This window comes from Brachycentrus maculatus, unplaced genomic scaffold (genome assembly GCF_059751285.1).
Source record: "Brachycentrus maculatus isolate JH-2025_06_01 unplaced genomic scaffold, ASM5975128v1 h1tg000351l, whole genome shotgun sequence".
Classification (NCBI taxonomy): domain Eukaryota; kingdom Metazoa; phylum Arthropoda; class Insecta; order Trichoptera; family Brachycentridae; genus Brachycentrus; species Brachycentrus maculatus.
In genome coordinates this window covers 10,332-26,725 of record NW_028281100.1, presented here as the reverse complement: position 1 = coordinate 26,725, position 16,394 = coordinate 10,332, and the positions used below count along the sequence as shown (strand labels likewise).

The 16,394-nt window shown below is 35.6% G+C and overlaps 1 protein-coding gene across 1 annotated transcript in view; it reads right to left on the bottom strand.

The window, feature by feature from the left end:
• Nucleotides 1-14,596, bottom strand: part of LOC148303747 (uncharacterized) — an 80,436-nt gene extending 65,840 nt beyond the window's left edge. Inside the window, exons 1-2 of the mRNA XM_088269462.1 lie at nucleotides 14,298-14,596; nucleotides 334-2,278 (exon numbers count right to left, since the gene is read on the bottom strand). Of these exons, the coding sequence (XP_088125588.1) occupies nucleotides 334-2,253 (1,920 nt within the window). The 5' untranslated portion in view covers nucleotides 2,254-2,278; nucleotides 14,298-14,596. The remainder of the gene's footprint in view (nucleotides 1-333; nucleotides 2,279-14,297) is intronic.
• Nucleotides 14,597-16,394: the final 1,798 nt, after the last annotated feature.

Genomic DNA, 16,394 nt, shown 5'->3' with positions numbered 1-16,394 from the left:
ATTTTAATATTTCATATATAAATTGAAACGGAGTTCTACAAATTATACGCCAAATCTATAATTAATATTTACTGGGTCGAGAAATGATAGTATATTATTTGGAGAAATAAAATAACATGGTTTTTTGATCCACTTACTTTTATACCTAAAAACCAACAAGTTATGAAACAAACTCTGAGGAAGGCAACAGGTTGTTGCCGAAACTAATTGGTTTTTAATAATAAAAGGGAGTGCATCAAAGAACAAAGTTATTTTATTTCTCCAGATAATATATTACAATGATCCACAAAGTTAGTGCTTTAGATATGCAAAATCTGAAATGACGGTATCTACCTTGGTTTTCTCTCTCTTGCTGCTGCGCAGGATGATGCCGTCGTTCTCCACGTAGTCGGGCACTTCCTTCCTGTTGGAGAAGTTGAACACCATCGTGTTCTCCTGCTGCCAGTGCGGCTTGCGGCCGCCGCCGCCCCGCGGGCCCGCGAGCCCGTTGCTCGCCGCCCGCTTCACTTCACCACCACTCACTAGCGCGTCCCGGCCGGGCGGGATGGCGCCGCGCACTCGCGTCGCGTCCTCCTTGTCCGGCATGCTCGCCCGGGACCTGCGCGTGTTGATCAGGTTCTTCTCTATCTCCCGGCTGGTCAGCGGCGGCGACGGGGACGCGTAGTGGACCAGCGCCGGGCTGCTCTCCGGGTCCACGCGCGCGCTCACGCCCAGCTTCTCCTTGCTCAGCGCGAACAGCACGGTCGCCTCGGCACGCGAGACAAAGGCGGGCGTGGGTGACACGAAGCCAGGACTAAGAATGTCCGGCACTCCGATCTCGACCTCCGCGGGTCGCACTTTCTCGGTTGATTTGGCGCCGGGCAAATAGGATTTGTCGCAGCCGCTGTCGCCGTTGTGGCCGCCGAACGCGTACTGCGTCGTTGTCCCCGCGCGCGATATGTTCTCCAGCGCGGATTTGCCGACGGCCTTGGCGGCCGGCGCCGGGTCCTCTCCGTTCACTTCGAACGCGGCTTCGTCCTCCGACGAGGAGTCGCTCGTGTTTCGTTCGTCCGCGCTCGACGACTCGGAGTCGGAGCGTCGATTCGCGGGGACCGCGGCGCCCCGGTACGGGGTGGGGGGCGCTATGAGCGATATCTCGGTGGTGGCGGGAGGGTGCACCGTTTCGGGGTCCGGGGTGGACGAGCGCGCGAAGGGCGCGACCGCTCCATTCCTCTCGGCGGGGGGCCTCTCCGCGCCGGGGGACTCCGGCGGACTGGAGCGCGGAGACGGGACCGGAGACCGAGAGGCGGACAACTCGGTTTCCCGGATGAAGTGGAATTCTTTATTCGTGACGGGCGCGGTATTTATCTGAGCTAGGATGACCGGGTGCCGGCTGACGTACACCGGGCTCAGGGACCGGTCGCGCGGGTCCGCGTCCTTCTGTAGGGGAAGCTTCTTGGGGGAGGGCGGCGGGCGCGCCAGCAGGGACGGGGTGGTCTGCGTGGCCGCGGTGGCGGGGCGCCGGTCGGGCGACAGCAGCGGGCCCCGCGGGGGTATCGCCGGACGAGGGCCCCCGTTAGCCACGCGAGGCTTCCCGGCCGAGAAGTTCTTGACCTTGTCGGCGACCTGGCCGGTCGGAGCGGGCGTCTTGGTCCGCTTGGCGGGGTGGCCCTCGAAGATCTTGAGCGCGTGCTTGACGAGGTCCGGCGGCGGGCGCTCCGCCTCCTTGAGCAGCGGCTGCGGGCGCCTGGGGCGCTGCGCGGGCGGTGCGGGCGGCGGGGTGGCGGGTGGCGCGGGCGGCGGTGACGCGGGCGGCGCGGGCGGCGGGGACGCGGGCGGGGACGCGGGCGGCGAGGCGGGCGGCGAGGGCGGGTCCTCGCGGCGCGCGAGCGCGTCCACGGAGCGCGCGCGCTTGACGGCGTCGGGCGCGCGCGCGGGCTGGCGGTAGCGCGCGGGGCGGCGCGGCGGCGGCGGCTCGTCCAGGCCGTGCTCCAGGCTGGCGGCCCTGCGCAGGCCGGGCAGCGCGGGCCGCGCGCGCGCGCTCGCCTCGCGCAGCGTCAGCGACAGGTAGCGCGACTTGAGCTTCTTCACGATGCCGGGCCCGTAGGTGAGCTCCTCGGGCGCGTCGGGCGGCTCGGGCAGGCAGTAGTGCGCGGGCGCCTGCAGCAGCATGTCGGCGGGAGCGCGGCGCGCGGCGGACTGAGCGGGCCCCGCGCGCCTCCTGCGGAGCAGCTCCCTCTTCCACTGCGGCACCCCCTCCTCGCCCGCCTCCATGCCTCGCCCCCCGCCTGCCTCCGACCTGCACACACAACAACGGTTTATGACCCCGCGCTCCTCTGCCGATTAAACATATTTCGAGTTCGGAATGAAGTTCATTATTCCCGAACGGTAAAAAATGTACGTATCGGTTCTCGTCATCTCTACTACTGTATCTGCAGCTTATCGAGGGAGATAACCGACATCATTCGACATCGCGCAAAAAAACCTTCGATATGCAAGATTCAAGGCTAGAGACATAACAAAATAATATGATACATTTAAATATCGAAAAAAAATAGAAATAATAATTTAGAAGATTTTTTTGCGCGACGACGAAAAGAAAAAAAAGTAAAAAATAGCTAAATAAAAAAAATAAATAAAACACGACTAGTTTCGAAAATTACACATGTTCCCATCAACAGGTGGAAATACGAACTCTTCACCTGTTGCTGAGAAAATATATATGTAGCTGTCTAAAACTAATCTCATACATAAGTGTTTTCTTTTTATATTTAAATTATACATAAAGAAAACAAAAAACGACTTTATAGCTTTTTCACTTTTAATAATAAAAGTGGGAAGTAAAAATTGCACAGTCGTTGTTTTATTACATAAAATGCAGTTCTAACGAGAAATGTCAGTACAAAACTTTATAATCGAATGGTGCACAAAGTCATACAATAATACAAAAATACAAACAGTTTGTATTTTCGCCATTTATTCCACAAAGTTATTACAAAATCAATAAATACGGTATATCTAGGTCTCAAATATGTAAAGTTATTTCATTTTATAAAGTTTACTCAAATATGTACTTAGAAAGATAAACTAAAAACTTAATAACTCTGTCCATCACGCCGAGAACGCCACACCGATCTGACTTAGTATGCAATCTTCGCCTCTTTCACATTCATGCATCTCCTCACACATATACAGCGATTATTCCGACTCCTGATTTGACCACATTCAAGTTTTTTTTTAAATACTTGATCGTGCCAAGTTTTCCTCGGCCATTCTCTGCTTCTATTACCAACTACATTCACCACATAAATTGGTTTCATAACATATGATAACATATGACGTAATTATATTTTTTGCATAAAATAGCGTATTTGGATTGTTTTTTTTATTATTTGAAATAAATATATGGTTTTGAGTAAACAATTATAAAATTATTGTGTCAATACATATTATTAAAAATTTAAATTACAATATGTATTTAAAAAAAATGTGCGTGGAAAGATGTCTAGCCCCTAACGCGGCCGGTCGCTTTCTGAATTTGATCACTAGATCTCAGCCTTAATATAAAGTTGCACAGAACAATCGTAATAATATAATATTATATGAAGATAACGAAAAATTCTCACGATAAACGAAGGACCTGGGAAGTCTGTTTGTTTCGATTCAATAGAAAATGTACTAGTATTTCAAAAATATTAATAATATACTTATACAGAGTCAGTCATGTTTCAAAACTGGCAATTCACATATCGCTCACTCCTTTCAATAACGTCATAAGTATATCAAAAAACATGATTTTTAGGAGATTTTTAAAGTGTAAAAATAAAATAAAATGTAATAAAAATAAATATCAAGCCACTTATTTAACTTTTTTACTGTGCAACAGATCTTTTTAGGTAAAACCTGAAGGTTTTTTCTCCATTCGAAAAATATTTAGTATTTTTAAAAAAAATTATAAAACAATACCATTTCTTCAAAATACAAAAACAACTCTTTCTGCGCTGTAGCGGGTAAATATTAAGTTAAAAATATGCATCTTTTGTTGGGATATAGTACATTTTCTGGGCATCCGAAAACTTGCACAACTGTGAATTGACGATTTTTGATATATGACGTTGTTTAAAGGAGTGAGCGATATATAAAAAAACTAGATTTTTTAGGAGATCAATTTTAAAGTTTAAGAATATTATAAAATGTGTTAAAAATAAATATACCTTTTCTTGGCATTCCGAAAATATGTTGGTACAACTGAAAATTAACGATTTTTGATATATGACGTTGTTGAAAGGAGTGAGCGATATATGGCTAGCTCTTACGATAACCCCCAAAACTGTAAAACAATAAAAAAATCGTTATCGAATACGGATAACAGAAGGTAAGGAGGTATTCCTACCACGTAATTCAACAAAGTGAAATTACGACGAAAGGATGTGTCGTAACTATCACCAAAGCATCGATAAATTAAACGTTAGAAGCGACAACGTGTACCGAATACACAGTAGACCGTAGCCTAAAGGTTTATGCAATACACACCAGTCTGTCTTTGCAAATATTCTTCTGTCAGAGAGAATAGAACGCCACACCAGTCTACTTTGCAAATATTCTTCGCCTCTTTCACATCCAAGCATCTCTTCATACATACCCGGCGATTATTTCGACTCCTGACCCGACCGCTTTGATATTATTATATTTATTTGACATACGTGATCAGCCCAAGTTTCCTCGGTCTTCTTCTGGTGCTTTTTCTTACTACATTAGCATCATAAATTTGTTTTACCGTTCTTACCCCACTCAATCGCTCCGTACGTCCAAACAATGTCAACACACCTTTCTTAGTTTTATTGCTCATTTCAGCTTTGCGTTCCATCCTCATTTCACCATTCGAACACCTATTTGAACATTGAACATGGTTTTGCCGTATACTCGTCTGAGGGGTCACATTTCGAGTGCATTTAGTCTTCTTCCATACTTCTATTGCTAACTCCACGCTTTACTTACATACATTTGGGTTGGAATTTACTTCGTAAATATGATTTTATAACAATTTATTTAAAATACATATTTTTAATGAAAATATCTACCTAACTAACGAGTAATTTGCAGCTAGTTGAACGGGTTAAAGATTTGAAAAACTGTATATTGAAAGAATGTGAATATTTTCTAAAAAAAGAGAGTAATAGAATTTAGAAAAAAAGTAAACAAAGCGCAAAAAATATTACGTGACTATGTTACTATTCATCTTTGGAAAAAATAGTTGTATAATGCAAAGATAATGTATTCGTAATTGTATATTATCATGTTTCCAGACTTCTTGTTCTATTATTAGTCATTGAACATATTTAAATAATAATAACAACAAAAAACTGAAGAAAAAAGGAGATTGACCTGCATAAGGAAAACTTGAAATGCTATTTCGCTCAACTAGTTGTTCACTTGTTGAATTGCGTTTCCAGAACGCGAGTGAAAGCAGTTCTCAACATTTAAGTAATAATGATTTTAAAAAATAAATATCAACGTTTGTGTTTTTATTATTTACAAAAATACTATTTTCATGCTATTTTTGTGAGCCTAAGCGGTTCATTATTAGAGATAGGTATCAAATTGTGGTAGAGTGGGTTGAATTGTGGAGAGCGAACCGAGAAACTCTGACTCCAGAGTCCGCGACACTAGCCACGAGACCACAACCTGATACATATATATATATATATATATATATATATATATATATATATATATATATATATATATATATATATATATATGTATGTATATATATATATATATATATATATATATATATATATATATGTATGTATATATATATATATATATATATATATATATATATATATATATATATATATATATATATATATATATATATATATATATATTTATATATATATATATATATATATGTATATATATATATTGTATATATGTATATATATATATATATATATATGTATGTATATATATATATATATATATATATATATATATATATATATATATATATATATATATATATATATATATATATATATATATATGTATATATATATATTGTATATATATATATATATATATATATATATATATATATATATATATATATATATATATATATATATATATATATATATATACATATAAAAGTTCCATTTAAAATGGAAAGTATTCAAACATTAAAAAATACCTTTAAAGCAACACTTTATTTGCAGAACCGCGAAATAAATAAATATAATATTTATATTTATTTATTTTATTTTTACTAGAGGGGTTTATACCACTTGAGTTTTATATTTTATAACGACTATTGGTGGAAGCTACAAAATGGGCCCCGGAACTCATGTTAAACTTTTTACTAAAACAAATTATATTCCAATATCATTTAAATAAAGTTTAAGGCAACTTTTCCAATCATTTTGATGAATAATATAAATAAAGATTGTAATTACGTAAACGCAAGCATTGTTTCGTCTAATTGATTATAAAAATTAATTTTCTTTTTGAAAAATGGTGCCGGTACGCCGTTCCACCGCGTTACATAATAAAAAAGCCCTGACTAAAACTGCAAAAATACTTTTAACATATTTAAAAAATATTACCGAAATAAGTTATGGCAAATAAAAACCTATCAGCGGAAACTAAACTGGCAGTGCACAACGGAGTTCTGGTTCCAACTCTAATGTATGGAAGTGAAACGTGGAGTTGGCAAAAGAAGGATGAAAGTAGACTGAATGCAGTCGAAATGCGATCTCTCAGAAGAATGTGCGACAAAACGATGTATGATAGATGTTCGAATAGTAAAATAAGGAAGGAATGCAAAGCTGAGATAAGCATTATCGATAAAATTAAGAAAGGTGTGTTGAGATGGTTTGGACATGTAGAACGAATGAGTGAGGAAAGAACGGTAAAAAAAATTTAGGAGGCGAATGTAATTGGAAAAAGAAGCAGAGGAAGACCTAGAAAAACATGACACGATTAGGTATGCCAAATACTAGAAAGTGGTCAGCTTAGGAGTCGTAAAAATCGGCGGGTATGTATGAGGAGATGCAAGAACGTGGAAGAGGAGAAGAATGTTTGCAAAGACAGAGTGGTGTGGCGTTCTATTCCCTCTGCCTACCCCTGCGGAGAAGCGGCGTGATGGTTAGTTAGTTAGTTAAAAAATATTACATGTGTTGCGCGCCACAGTTTGTACACCCCTGCCCAACTGTCAGTTGAAACAAAATATTTATTTTTTACAGTACGAGCGAAATAGCGGAATTATCACCACTAATGGACGAGTATGAGACGCCATATTTGATATTACATTTATCCATAAATAATATAATACGTGCAATATCTCGCCAATATTTGCTGCAAACAGATGTGTGAATATATTAGGCGGACCGTTATCATTGATTCTTGGCAAATTAGAAGCAAAGACGATAAATTATAATTAACAACCTTGGATCAGTGCTGAAAACGAGTACGGTGATGCCTCGCATAGCGTATTTCATTCGTTACAGGAGCAAGTTCGTTAGGTGAAACGCAATTTCACATTAAAATACATCTTAGAATTTTCTATTCGTTTTGTAGCACAAAATATCGTACTGTTAACATAAAAAAAGATTCAAGAGGCAATGCATCATGTAAACGCAGTGTTATCTTGATCTTTAAGACATGATTTTTCAATTCAATTTCAATTTCAATTTATTTAATAAAAAAATAATACATACATTACAAACAATATTCAAGGCTTATATATTATAATAAAAGTAAGTAATAAGACTTAAAGGTGTAGAAGAATCCCGCTTCGGAAAACTCCTTCGGACACATGGAACAGATCAATATCCAATGTGATATTGTTCAACATAGCGGTAGCTCTTCCTACAGGCATAACTATCGGCAGGTTGGTCCTGTGTATAGGAATGTGAAACAATCTATGCCGACGCTGTCTTAGGTAACTATCGGGAACATACAGACCAATGCTCTGGATAATTTCAGGATTATCGATCATACCGCGCAACAATCGATAAAAATGCGTAATCAAATACACAATGATGGAAAGGTGATCAGCCCTCCGCTTCAGGTACTAGTCCAGGGTAATTGAATAAATATTAGAGTGAAAAAATCACTTATATTATTTGATCCCCCCCTGGAAAAAGAACCCAGGACCTCTAGAACGGTAGCCAAGCGTGCTGACCATTACAGTACGGAGGCACATTTAAAAAAATATTAGTTAGACTCAGTTTTACTAGAGTCTACCTAGACTAATTATTTTTTCACATTTTTAGTGCATCTAAATCCTTGAATAAATCGTAAATACTTTTAAAAAATTGGTATGTATATACATGTAAAATAATTTAATATGTGTAAGCGAGATTCCTTGTACGAGTCGCGTGATGACGTACAGAAAATTCGTAGTCCGCAGCGTTCGTTAGGCGAGGAATAACTCTATTACCAATAATAATATTACTAAGTGACAGATTCAAACGGGAAATAAAGAGTTAATTCGTTTTATTTTTGCATACTTTATGGGAACCATTTTCTTTTATATGGTCTACCTAAGTACTCCTTCCTTGCGATGTGTAAAATAATAAGTCACTCAAAATTTGATGTAATTTATTTTTATTTTTGGTAAGCAAATTCAATTAATTATTTAAGTTTCGGGTTGAAGTGTCGGATTGTGGTCTCGTGGCTAGTATCGCGGACTCAGAGTTTCTCGGTTCGAAACCACTCTATCACAATTTGATACCTATTTCTAATAATGAGCTGCTTAAGCTTACAGAAATAGTATGAAATTGAAATATTTTTGTGAAAAAAATAAAAAAATAGCGATTTCAAGGGCAGGTGGCATACCGCTCACTCCTTTCAAGAACGTCATAAATAAAAAATCGTCAATTTTCAGCTGTGCATGTTTTCGGAATGCCCAAAAAATGTACTTATCCCAGAAAAAGCGGCATATTTTTAATTTAATATTTACCCACTACAGTGCAGAAAGTGTTGTTTTTGCATTTTGAAGAAAAGGTATTGTTCAATTATTTTTTTTAAATATACTAAATATTTTTCAAATGTAGAAAAAACCTAAAAATATCTGTTGCACAGTAATAAGTTCAATAAGTGGCTTGATATTTATTTTTAATACATATAATTATATTTTTAAAGTTTAAAAACGATCTCCTAAAAAATCAAGTTTTTTTTATATGACGTTGTTGAAAGGAGTGAGCGATATATGTACCATATTTAAAAGGGTGAATTTGTTCACACTACCGCCACCTATGGGCAGCCGACGGATGTAACAACTTGATCCAGTTACAGTGAAAGGGGAGGGGGTATCCGTGAGAACGAGGCGGCCCAATCAGCGCCCCGATAGACCGACAATTTAAAGGTCATTTCTCAACTATTATTATATTTTTATTGTGCACAGCAATGGGATGAGAAAGATGCTTGTGTTATTGTTTTCGACTGATAAGAACACATTGGTAAAGACGTACGGAGAGAAAAATAAATTCCGAAGTGAGAATCATAGACATTAACAGATGAAGGCCCAGTATTTGATTTTACTAAAATAATTAAGTTGCGATTTTTCCTAAAGAGCCGTAATACATACATACATCGCTCATTCCTTTCAAGAACGTCATAAATCAAAAATCGTCAAATTTCACTTATACATGTTTTCGGAATGCCCAGAAAATGTACTTTATCCCAGCAAAAGCGGCATATTTTTAACTTAATATTTACCCGCTACATGGCAGAAAGTGTTGTTTTTGCATTTTGAAGAAAAGGTATGGTTTATTTATTTTTTTAAATATAATAAATATTTTTCAAATGGAGAAAAAACCTTCAGGTTTTACCTAAAAATATCTGTTGCATAATAAAAAGTTCAATAAGTGGCTTGATATTTACTTTTAATACATTGTACTATATTTTAAAACTTTAAAAACGTTCCCCTGAAAAATCAAGTTTTTTTATTTATGACGTTCTTGAAAGGAGTGAGCGACATGTATTATAATAAAAAATGTGTGTATCTATGAAATAAATAAATAAAAATAAAATAAATAATTAAATCAAATATTACTCTTATATTTGTATGTGAGATCCGAATCCTGGATTGTAATCACATACCGCTCACTCCTTTCAAGAACGTCATAAATCAAAAAACTTGATTTTTCAGAAAAACGTTTTTTAAGTTTGAAAATATAATATAATGCATTAATTTAGATATCAAGCCACTTACTGAACTTTTTACTATGCAACAGATCTTTTTAGGTAAAACTTGAAGGTTTTTTCTCCATTTGAAAAATATTTATTGTATTAAAAAAAATAATTAAACAATACCTTTTCTTCAAAATGCAAAAACAACACTTTCTGCCCTATAGCGGGTAAATATTAAGTTAAAAATATGCCGCTTTTGCTGGGATATAGTACATTTTCTGGGCATTCCGAAAAATGCACAGCTGTAAATTGACGATTTTTGATTTATAACGTTCTTGAAACGAGTGAGCGATACATGAGAAACGCCAGAGAATACATAACATTTTCATTTTATTATATCAGCTTCTAATTTGACTAGATAATTTACTAACAACATTTTGAGTGTGTCCAAATACTTGTTCACAAATCTGGACCATCTCCAATCCAAGATGCAGTATTATTCGGACCTCACATACAAATATTACTCTTATATTTGTATGTGAGATCCGAATCCTGGATTATAATCTCACACATGAGAAACATCAGAAAATATCATTTTATTTATTTTTTATTTTAGCTTATAATTTGACCAGATAATTTACTAACAACATTTTGAGTGTGTCCAAATACTTGTTCAAAAATCTGGATTATCTCCAATCCAAGATGCAGATTTGTGAAGTATTTGGACACACTCAAAATGTTGTTAATAAATTATCTAGTCAAATGAGAAGCTAAAATAATAAAATGTTATGTATTTTCTGGCGTTTTTTATGTATGTGATTACAATCCAGGATTCGGATCTCACATACAAATATAAGAGTAATATTTAATTAATTAATTTATTTAATTTTTATTTATTTATTTCATAGATACACACATTTTTTATTATATGTATTACGGCTCTTTAGGCATGGCCTGTGTTGAGTCGTAATAATTTAATACTAAACATTAAAAGCCTTCTCCTGAATTTTTTTTTGATAAGTATATGACATTGTTGAAAGGAGTGAGCGATATGTACTTATATGTATGAATATATGATAGATGACTGATCAATACATATTTTTCGAATCTGAGTAATATGTACATACAAGCAATATTATGTATATATTATGTATCACCTTTTGACTCAGCAATCTTATCAATTTAACTTATGTATTTGAATGATAAGTAATGCGTTACAACAATTATCGGTAAGTAACGTTAATTTGTTTTGGACATCTTTAAAAAAATCGAGTACCTAATTATAAATGTCACTCAGTGAAAATATATGATTATTTTTGAATAAAGAATTTGGAAGTCTGAGCATTTACATGGTTCACAACCGAGCATTTACATGGGTCACAACCGAGCATTTACATGGTTCGCAACCGAGCTTTTACATGGATCACAACCGAGAATTTACATGGTTAACAAACGAGGGTTTACATGGTTTACAATCTGTCATATCCTAGATTATGATCACTGTATAGATTGTTAAACATTAATTATTGTTAAAATCCATACCAATTTGAGATTTGAACCATCTATGGATTATACATATATAACAAAGAATCATCTACCATATCTTATTAAAATAAGTAATTGCACTGTGTCAAAAAATACAAAAAAAATTGTTTTAGTTGGGTAGACGCTCGGATACGAAACTGGCGTCACGGGTTCGATGCCAGTTAGTTGCAAAATAAATTTAAGAAAGGTTTATTTTCAATTGGGTTGGGTGTTGCGTTGTATTTTCCACATTTATCTTACCTATCATGGAAAATGCGAAAATATGATGCTAAATCACATTTCATGCAGGTCTTTGCATTTAAAAAACTTACTAATTTCAATCATAGATGTCGTCAAAGAGGTTTTAGAAGAATTTTCAAGTAAGGCATAAATATAACTGTCGAAATTCGAGGTGTAGTTGTCAATCATGGGTAGAATTTTTAATGTTATACGTGTATAATGTGATCACTTAAACCAGTTAAAGACAGATCGTAAGTCCTATAAATATCAAAACTTCTATTTCTTCTTCATCTATGTTGGAATATCAACAAAAAATTATGCAAAATTAAAGTGACCATACTTCCCGTTTTGCTCGGGACCGTCCCGTTTTTAGATAGCCTGTTCCAATGTCCCCAAGTAAAGTTTCGGGACGTTGAAATGTCCCGTTTTCAAAAAAAGAGCACCACACGGTAACATTTTTAGAAAAAAAAAGTGCAAAAAATCGACGATAGTTTGTAATATAGCCGTTTCATATAACTTTGCTGAACAAATCCTAGCTTGATTTCGGTGCATATGGCTACAGCAGGTGGCTGGTGAGTCATGTGTTTTTTTTTTTAATTACCTAACGTCTTATGCAACACCGTTTATCATGTCCCTACTCAGGCTTCAAACTTCAAGTTTCATAGCCTATGCCTACTTGTGAGTGGATTTACTCTTTGTGTTAAAAGTTACTATAATTTCATGTAATTCATGAGTGAAAATTCTAGGCAAAAACACTCGCTGTGCAGACTAACTAATATAAGACCGCCGACTTTTTATATAAATAATAATGCAGCATATTTTTTTCATATTTATATGATTTTTTCCTCTTATTTTCTTTATCAACATTCCTTTTCTTTTTATAAATACAAAAAAAAACTGTGAAAAAATACGTATTTTCTTGAATATACATACTTTTACTAAAAAATTGGTATATATCCCGTCTTGGAAGACAAAAATATGTGGTCAGTTTGTGCAAAATCATTATAGATATCGCTCACTCCTTTCAAGAACGTCATAAATCAAAAAACTTGATTTTTCAGGAGAACGTTTTTAAAGTTTAAAAATATAATACCATGCATTAAAAATAAATATCAAGCCACTTATTGAACTTTTTACTGTGAAACAGATCTTTATAGGTTAAACCTGAAGGTTTTTCCTCCATTTGAAAAATAACTAGTTTATTTAAAAAAAAAATTAAACAATACCTTTTCATCAAAATGCAAAACAACCCTTTTTGCCCTGTAGCGGGTAAATATTAAGTTAAAAACATGCCTCTTTTGCTGGAATGTAGTACATTTTCTGGGCATTCCGAAAATATGCACAACTGAAAATTGACGATTTTTGATTTATGACGTTCTTGAAAGGAGTGAGCGATATGTCAGAAATAGCGAGTCCATGCCTACTGTCCGTTCATATTTATTCAATCGGGATTTATTTATATTCATATTTATTTTATTTTATTTATGTTCATATTTATTTTATTTTATTTATGTTCATATTTATTTTACCTCTGATTTATAATAAGTTAGCCAAGATCACAACTAGAGGTGAAATAACTGTAGATTCAATGTAATAGTAAATTTGGTAAAAGATAGCATTTTAATCGTAAATTAAATGTACATATTTAAATTTTGTATTGACATTTCTTGGTGGAACTGCATTGTAAAGAATGAAATGATGATGTCGGTTACGACGAAACCCGGTCGCTGGTCAAATAAGAATTATGTGGAAAAAACCATAAAGCTGGTATTTCATTCTGTAAATTACGTGTTTGTTTACATTAAAAATTATCTAACATTAATTTATAAATAGGTAAACGAGTTTGTTTATATTACAGTATAAATGAGAGGTAATGAAAGATTAACGTTTTGTTCCGATTTCTTTTAATAATCTATAATCAAGTATTGAAAAGATGTATGCGTATTTCTAGATATGAAAGTAAAAAGTTGTGTGCGAATTTGTATTAAGGCCAACAGGTTTTCTATAGCAAAAAAAAAATGCCAGTGGGAATAAAAACGACCCAATCAATGCAAGGTTGTTTTATTTAAAAAAAATCAGTCAATAAATTAATATATAATAGAAGTTACATGTTAGGTAAATAAAAAATGACTCGCGAGACCAATCAATACTTGACGAAATAGCGATAAGATTAAACCAAATGAGAGTTTATTGGAATGGGAAACAAAAAGAATTGTCGCAAAACGAGCTAACGAGTGTATGTCATCACTATGCGCTCATTAATTGGACTATAACATCTGGCAATTGAGTGTTGTATCAATAAATTACTTTAGCCAACTGACATTTACACGTTCGCGAAAACATGGTAGGCGCATACGGATGCGACAAAAGAAATCAAGTTTCTAAGCCTTAAAAAATAGTAGCATTGTTACCTATTGCTGGACACACTTGTAAATATATCACATTTGATATTATCCTCACGCTTTGATGGAAAGCGAAAGTATTATGCAGGTAAAACTCAAAACACAGGCGGCGAACGCGGATCGGCCGTGCGGCGCTTGCAACTCGCGAACAAAATGTACGATTTAACTCGTCGATAATGCGCACTTTACGCGTTATAATTCTTCGAGGACTGGGCACTTTATCTACATTATCGACGATAAAACTAAGCCGAAACCGATACTATCAATCGGCAGCCATGTTAGGTCTGTTGTAAAATTTTGACAAGTCCGTTTTCTAAGCATTTGTACGAAAACATTGTGGGTAGATTAATGTCGGTAATGCAGCGCCCTCCGGCGGCATGTTCGTCACTTGAGTCGGTAAAACAGATTGTTGTACAAAGTACATGGTCTGTTTATAAGTCTCTGTCATTGTTCGTGCATATGTTTTATTCAATTACGAGACGCGTATGCTTAGCGATATTTGTTAAAACGACAAATTATCGAAACCGTGGCATTATTTATTGCTTTAAAAGCTTAAAGAGTGTTGGATTTATTAAAAAATACACGACTTTTCGAATTATATTAATGCCTAACGGGTTTAATAGATGTCGCATGTGCATGACCTTCGGATGACTAGACCAGTAAATTTCGACTATAGTTTTATTTCTAGATAGTACGCAAATGATTTATTTCTTATTTCTAGATAGTTCCAAAAAACTGTTTGCATTTGGAACAAAAACGTTGAAAATTTTTACCATTCTTAAAAATTATGGAAAGAAAACAGAAAGTAAATTATAATTTCTACGGCATCGTAAACAAGAACTTCATAATTCCGCTTATACATTTTGTCATTAGATGGCAGTAATCGTAGTATAATAAATGGATTGGCGGGAATTCGAAAGTTTTATTGGATGGTTATTATCAATAAATACATAGAATACAATAAGTTATAAAATTGTTTGAGTATATATTTTGAGAGAAAACGTATTATATTTAAATAAAAGTTTTTGTTTTTAACAAGTGAAGTAATTACTTATTTATTGATTTGGCGTTTAATTTGTAGAACTCTATTTTAATTTATGTATTAATTTTAAATCAAACTGTGTTTGATTTAAATTAATACATAAATTAAAATTAAAACATAAAGTAATAACTCCCTGTTATTTGATCGTGTGACATTTCAGAGTACTATCAGTGTCCATTTCGAGGTAATAAAATATAAGCTGTTCATTTCTTATAATCTCGGTTATAACAAAAGAAGACGGGATTCTCTCATTATTTCTATGTTTATGTCCTCAGACGCTGTAATTTAGTTTATTGCCACGTTATAACACCGTATATAAGACACCTGGACTAAAGCGTTGGGGAAGATTGCGGCAGGTAGGATCGCGTTAAGGTAGTAAAAAAGTCCTGATGGTGACGAATGGTGGCAAATATGGTTTATTTATTTCATACATTATTTATACCTGTCAAATCAATAAGGAAGTGGGAATAAATAACGCAAACGCAAACACAAAAGGAAACGAATTGCCATGAAACAAACCTTAAAAAATATATATAAAAAAAAGAAAAAGGGATTATGTCATCCTAATAGTTTGTTGGTATTTGGTTCCATTTTAATTTGGTAATTTGATAAAAATAAACAAAAATATGAGAAGATGCAAAGCAGCTGGCAGCCGACAGAAAAGCCTGGAGACAGTTTGTGGACTCCATATGGTCCACCCAGGAAGCGGATATGGTTATAGTAATAATTAAAATATATGGGTTAAATATTTACTTTTTGATCAATGTACGTATGTAAAATGATTTTTCTACTAAAATAAATTTATTTCTATGACTTGGAACGGTACGCATTTTAGTTAGTCGGTCAATGCAAGAAAAATAAAAAATAAATAAAAAGATAAATTTAAAAAAAAAAATCGTAAAAAAATGTACTAAGAACTATAATAATTTGACTAATGTTTTAATCATTGCTGATTATTTTATAAAAATAAAATATAAATATGTAAACATATGTCGCTCACTCCTTTCAAGAACGTCATAAAACAAAAATTAGATTTTTCTGAAGAACGTTTTTAAAGTTTAAAA